The sequence below is a fragment of the Arachis duranensis genome, chromosome 5 (genome assembly GCF_000817695.3).
Source record: "Arachis duranensis cultivar V14167 chromosome 5, aradu.V14167.gnm2.J7QH, whole genome shotgun sequence".
Taxonomy (NCBI): Eukaryota; Viridiplantae; Streptophyta; class Magnoliopsida; order Fabales; family Fabaceae; genus Arachis; species Arachis duranensis.
In genome coordinates this window covers 30,052,904-30,060,133 of record NC_029776.3, presented here as the reverse complement: position 1 = coordinate 30,060,133, position 7,230 = coordinate 30,052,904, and the positions used below count along the sequence as shown (strand labels likewise).

The following is a 7,230-nucleotide window of genomic DNA, read 5'->3' as shown; positions in this document are numbered from 1 at the left end:
TTCAGAGTTTTGCTCAAGTCCCTCAATTTCAGCCAGAATTTACCTGAAATCACAGAAAAACACACAAACTCATAGTAAAGTCCAGAAATGTGAATTTAACATAAAAACTAATGAAAACATCCCTAAAAGTAGCTTGAACTTACTAAAAACTACCTAAAAACAATGCCAAAAAGCGTATAAATTATCCGCTCATCATACTACCACTGAAAAAGAACTGTTAGCTATTGTTTTTGCTCTGGATAAATTTCGAGCTTATTCACTTGGAACTAAGGTGGTAGTATATTCATACCATGCGACTTTGAAATATTTGTTAGCTAAGAAAGAGTCTAAACCAAGTTTAATCTGTTGGATATTGCAGTTGCAAGAATTTGATTTAGAGATCAAAGATAGGAGTGATTCCTAAAATTTAGTGGCGGACTACTTGAGTCACCTAGAACATATTAAGAGTGACTCCACTCCTATCAATGATGCATTTTCACTTGATAGCTTGCAAGCAATATCTGAGGTGGTTCCTTAGTATGCACTCATAGCTAATTATTTGGTTAGTCGTACATTTCCTCCTAATTTTTCTAAGCATCAAAAGGACAAGCTTAAAAGTGAATCCAAGTATTACATATAGGATGACCCATATTTGTGGAGATGTGGTGCTGACCAAATAATTAGAAGGTGTGTGCCACAATCCAAAATTTAGTCAATTTTAGAGGCCTGTCATTCTTCTGAGAGTGGTGGACACTTTGGTCCTCAAAGGGCTAGAAAAATTTTAGATTGTGAATTTCGATGGCCCATACTATTTAAGGATGCTAATGTTTTCTGTGACTCTTGCCACCAATGCCAAAGGTTTGGAAATATATCCAAGAGGGATGAGATGCCCCAAAAACTTATGTTGTTTTATAAAATTTTTTATGTTTGGGGTATTGACTTCATGGGTCCATTTTCAAACTCGAATGGTTTTTTATACATGTTGTTAGTTGTGGATTATGTTTCTAAATGGGTGGAAGCAATTCCTACCCGTACTGATGTTGCTAACGTTATTGTGTATTTTGTTAGGAATAATATTATTTGTCACTTTGGATCACCACGAGCAATTGTGAGTGATCAAGGCTCTCATTTTTGTAATAGAAGAATGACAGGTTTGCTGAAGAAACATGGCATCATTCACAAGGTGACGATGGCTTACCATCCCCAAACAAATGGACAAGCCGAGGTGTCTAATAGAGAGATCAAGCACATGTTGGAGAAGATTGTTAAGCCTCATAGAAGGGACTGAAGCTCTAGGCTTGGAGATACGCTTTGGGCTTATCGGACGGCATACAAGACACCCATCGGAATGAGTCTGTTCCGCTTAGTCTATGGAAATGCTCGTCACCTTTCGGTAGAGGTGAAACACAAAGCTTACTGGGCTGTGAAGGAATGCAACTCGGGATTAGGGGGTGCTGAAATCGAAAAGAAGCTACAACTGGAGGAATTGGAGTGCCTTCGACTAGAAGCATATGAGAACTCAAGGCTCTACAAAGAAAAGGTGAAGGCTGTGCATGACAAGAACATCAAGAGAAGAGAGTTTAGAGCTGGGGACCTAGTCCTACTCTACAACTCAAGGTTGAGGTTAATGCTAGGCAAGCTGAGGTCAAGGTGGGATGGACCTTACGTGGTGGAGAAGGTGAAACCGTACGGAGTTGTCCACCTAAGTCACCCCTCAAGACCCACCTTCTTCAAAGTCAATGGATACTACATGAAGCTGTATCATGGTGTGAAGATGAAGAACAACAAGGAGCTGGAGATCTTCCTTTTGAAGGATCCAGCAAGGGAGGAGGACTGAGCTTATGGACCGTCCAACTTAAGGATGCTAAAGAAAAGTGCTAGGTGGGAGGCAACCCATCAAGGTATGATCTTACTTTTTATTAGTTTTATTTTATTTATCTCAATGTTAATTTCCAATTCTACATGCTTACCTTTATTTCGCTTTATATTTATAAAGAAAAAGTGCATATGATGCGCAAGTGTCAATGACACGCAGGCGTCATATAGAGGTTCACTCTCTATTAAAACTGAATAGAGAGTTACGCTAGAAACATGCGGGAGGTGTGCCTCGTGCACAAGCCACCCCATGCGTACGTGTCACCTTCAATTTCGTCAATCCACGCGTGTACGTCAGCGACGCGTACGCGTGGTTTGCAAATCGGCGTAAATTGGTGATTTGACCAGGGAGTTGTGCGGGCATGATGCTGGAACCATGCGTCTGGCACGACGAGTGGTCATGCGTACGCGTGAGCGACGCTTACGCATCGCTTGATATTCTGTTTACCCACGCGTACGCGTGGGCGATGCGTGCGCGTCACAAGCGCCGCGTCACTTAACTCAGCGCGCCGCCCATATTTTCTTTCTTTCTTCCTTCTCTTCTTTCTCTAATCCTAATTCTCCTTCTTTCTTCTTCATTCTTTCTCTTTCTTCCTTCTTAGTTCCTTCTTCTTCCCTTCTCTCACCACCACCGGCGGACTACCTCCGGCAGCCACAATTTCCTTTCCTTTTCTTCTTCTCTTCCTACCCCTCTTCTTTCATTCTTACTCACATTTAACTCCCTATTTTCATCTATTTTAAGGTTTCTTTTCTTCCTCTCTTCTACTATTTCATTCTTCTTTTATCTCTTGCACTTAATTATTTTATTTATTTTTAATTCTATATTAGCTTTGTTATTTGTAGTTTCTTTTTCACACTTTTATCTTGCATTTTTATGTTGGTGTTGGAATTTTATTTGGGTGATTATTTTTCTATTTCTTAGCTTGTGGGTATTATGAGGTGTGTTTTGAAAATTGGCATCTTATTTTAGGTATTTTATACACTTGGATTGATTACCTTACTTTCTATTTTTGATTTGCACACCAAGTGTTTGTGAAAACGCTCTCATGGCATTTTGATTTATCTTCTATTTTAATTCTTATACTTTAATGGCTCTTTTTCACAAACCTTGCAATCCATGAGTATTGAGTTTGTTGTTCATTAATTGTCATCATAAAAGTGCTCATTATCTTCTTGTATGACTATTCATGTTGCTATTGATGCTTGAGCTATTCTTCTCATGCTTGTTACTTGCATGCTTTTAACCCTCTTGCATCTAGTTGTTATGATATGCCTTCATGATTTTACTTGATGTCTTTCTTGCATATTGTAGCTACCATGTATTTAAGACACTATCTTTCTCTTTGGCATTCATTATCACTTGGATTTTCTTCTTTTTGGTTTTTAGCTATCTATGTTTGACATTCCTTCTCTTTCTTCCTTCCTCAAGATGGCCACCAAGAGAAGAAAAGAGAAGGCTTCTGACAAGACACTGGCAAAGAAGGGAACTAAAAGATCACCGGCTAAGGCGTAACCATCCACAAGGGTCAAGTGACCTACTAAGAGGGTGAAGAGGACCATCCGAGTTGATGAAGAGGAGAAGGACCGTTACTGCAAGCGGATGTTCCCCGTCTTAGCAGAGAGAAATTATCATAATGAGCACCTCCTCATTCTTCTAGCGCACTTCGTTGACTTTGTGGTGCCCCACATTGAAAGTAGACAGTAGAGATTTTTAAGGAGGCAACCGTGAGAAGCCAATCTATCTTGGGTAGTTAAATTCTACTCCAACTATCACTCGCGTACCTTGTAGTCTGTCTATGTTCGCCAAAAGCAAATCCCTGTCTCCGAAGGTGCCATTCAGAGAGTACTTGACCTGTTACCTAGCCCGGAGGGGTTGGATGCCTATCAAGAGGCCCATCTTGAGCGCCCTACATACCAGTTTGACTGGAACAGTGTCTTTGAAGTCATTGCCCAACCTGACAGCAATTGGATCTATGGACAACACTAGACTTGACCCAAGAGCATCTCTGCCCAAGCATTCACCTTGGAAGCTCGTGTGTGGGCACAGATCATATCCCACTACATCTTTCTGAGCATTCATGAGTCCACCTTCACTACTGACATGGCTATTTTTGTTTGTTGCATTCTCATAGAGCAACCTCTCAACCTGCCACGACTCATCTAACAGACTATGGGACGAGTGCAGCTCGCGGGCAACCTACCTTTTCTTACATTGGTTAGAGACTTGGTATCTGCAGCTGGAGTCTCCTATCGGGCTGGAAATACGAAGGTCATGATTTCTAGGGATGATGAGTTTGTCCCAAATGGGAAGTATATCAGACCTCCAGCACCTTCCGTGAGCCGAAATGAAGGTCCGCCCTTCGACGCCCCTTGATCTTCCGCTCCACAATCATCCACACCACCACCACCCAACTATCAGTTGCTACTTGAGATCCTTGAGAGGTTAGACCGGCAAGGCCGGTGGTTTGAGCAAATAAAGTGTCGCAACAAGCGCCGATACAACTACTTGAAGGAGCTTGTTGTTAGTACTTACCCACCTCCGAAAGAGACCGATACACCGGTGATAAACCACTATTTTATGGTTAATATTGTGCTAAATTGAGTGATTTTTCATCCATTATTCTCACGCTTATTCATAGAAATCGCATGTTTTATGTTTTCCTTCCTGATTTTGTGCTATGATTGAAAACATGCTTCTTTGGCCTTATATTTGCTAATATTAATTCCCTCTTATTACCATTTGATGTCGTGATATGTGTGTTAAGTGATTTCAGAGATTACAGGGTAGGAATGGCTCAGAGGATGGAAAGAAAGCATGCAAAAGTGGAAGGAATACAAGAAACTGAAGGGATTGCCAAAGCTGTCAGCCTTACCTCTTTGCACTCAAACGGTTATAACTTGAGCTGCAGAGGTCCAAATGAGGCGGTTCCAATTGCGTTAGAAAGATAACATCCGGGGCTTTGTAATGATATATAATTTGTCATAGCTACCTCGAAGATAGCTGACGCGCATGCATGATTCACGCGAATGCGTGACCTGGAAAAAATGCAATCCACGCGAACGCGTGGACGACGCTTCCGCGTGACTTTACAGCGACCTGTACGAACCAAAAATCACTGGGGGCAATTTTTCAGCTGTTTTTGACCCATAAAACACAGATTAGAGGCTATAAAGCGGGGGAATGCATCCATTCAAAAGGAGGAGCTGATAATTCATAATTTTAGGTTTTTAGATGTAGTTTTTAGAGAGAGAGGTTCTCTCCTCTCTCTTAGGATTAGGATTTAGGATTTCTATTATGTTTAGGTTACTTCTTTTCAAATTCCAGGTTCAATGTTCCTTTAATTTAATTTCTACTTTTATTTATTCTATTACTTTGATTTATGGATTCCTATGTTTAATTTGATTTTCTATTTAATATAACTTGAGGTATTTCAGATTTATGATTTTTACTTAGCTTTTTATATTCTTGGATTTAACTGATGAATTGATTAATTGGAGACACTTGAGTTATCAAACTCATTGTGATTGATATTTGTTATCTTTGCCAATTAATTTGAATTCCAATAATTCTAGTCTTTTTTTAGGAATTGACTAGGACTTGAGGATTTATATTGATTTATCCACTTGACTTACCTTCATAGTTAGAGGTTAACTAAGTGGGAGCAACGATCAATTCTCATCAAAATTGATAAGGGTAACTAGGATAGGACTTCTAATTTTCATACCTTGCCAAGAGTTTTCTTAGCTATTGATTTATTAATTCCTGCATTTTATTTCTCTTATTCAAACCTTTCAAAAACCCAAAAATATTGTTTTCCATAACCAATAATAAAACACACCTCCCTGCAATTCCTTGAGAAGACGACCTGAGATTTGAATACTTCGGTTTATAAATTTTACTGGGTTTGTTACTTGTGACAACCAAAACTTTTGCACGAAAGGATTTTCTATTGGTTTAGAAACTATACTTACAACGCAATTATATTTGTGAATTCTTTACCGATAGAAAATCAGTTCGACAAAAATGGCGCCATTGCTGGGGAATTGCAAAAGTGTGCCTTATTATTGGTTATTGTAAATCTTTTTTTTCTTTTGCTTGTTTATTTGTTTTTGTTTTTAATTTTTATTAGCTACTACGAATTTTCACCCCTGTCGCTATGAGTTTGGTTCCAATGTTGTTGTAAGAAATGGATGCTATAAGGAGAACATGCATCAAGGATGGAACAATCAAAGATAGGAGGAGCCACAATGATTTGATCAACCCTCTTGGCAACAACCACCTCCAATGGACTATCAACAACCATTCTGTGATGCATATCAAGGCAATGGCTATGGTGAGCACTCTTTTGATTATCAACAACCATTACCATATGCTTATGAACTGCCTTCCCAACCTACCTTTGGACCACCATACTCACAAGCCTCCTACAACTAAACACTCCCATATGACCCTAACCCTTATCCACCATATCAACCACCCTATGAGCCATATGAGCCATACATAAATCCACCCCAATTCCAACCCAATTACTCCCAAAGACCACCACCTCCATATACACCTCATCCATATCCATCAAAAAGAATCTCAACTTGAGAACAATGGATCAATTTCAAGCAACCTTGCATCAGTTGGACCGAGCGATAAACCGAATAGCATCCGAAGCTTTCATGGCTAAAGAATCTCAACTTGATTACAAGGAATTGAAGTGTGCAGTGCAACAAGTGGAAAAGGTGGAGAGTGATGAACCACCACATTCTTATGATGAACCACGCTCTTATCATGAACCTTTCCTCCCAAATAATGAGCCATCACATCCACCTCAACCTTCAATGCATGACACTATTGGTGTTCTTCTTCAAGGGCAAAGAGAGATGAAATGTGGAGTACTAGAATTTGCGACTGCCTTGACCGAGGTAGTAAACCGATTAGCTTCCCAATATTTGAATACTCAAAGTACTCCCATGGCTACATGTGGAGAATCAAAAGAAGAGCGTATCATGAATGAGACACTAGAAACTTCGGTAGATAATGAAGAACATGGCTTTGTATTGGAACAAGTGGAAGAAGCCATAATAGTTGAAGAGGAAAAAGTGGTTGAAGACTTAGGAGATGCTGAACCTCCATGAGAATCCAGAATTGTAGAGTATTCCTCCAAGAAGATTGAGATTGATGTCAAGGAGGCTAGTGCACACCCTCCATGGCATGTTCCCTATGAAGACTTGGATGGGATAGATTAAGAAGCAAGTTCCCTTGGTGATGAGGATCATGAATCAAGTCCTCCTAGTGATGAACCCACTGAATATGAAGACCCTTCTTTGATTGAATCCGAGAATAATGTGGGACTGGAAGTCCTTCAGGAAGGTTGGTCGGGAGTT

The 7,230-nt window shown here is 40.0% G+C and overlaps 1 protein-coding gene across 1 annotated transcript; it reads left to right on the top strand.

The window, feature by feature from the left end:
- Positions 1-1,327: 1,327 nt before the first annotated feature.
- On the top strand, positions 1,328-1,816 carry LOC107488994 (uncharacterized). The gene has a single exon (XM_016109777.1). It carries the CDS (start codon positions 1,328-1,330, stop codon positions 1,814-1,816), a length of 489 nt encoding a protein of 162 aa, XP_015965263.1.
- The last annotated feature ends 5,414 nt before the right edge of the window (positions 1,817-7,230 follow it).

What these genes read in the sequence shown, in the direction of transcription:
- LOC107488994 (XM_016109777.1), top strand. Translation starts at nt 1,328, where the DNA reads ATGAGTCTGTTCCGCTTAGTCTATGGAAATGCTCGTCACCTTTCGGTA.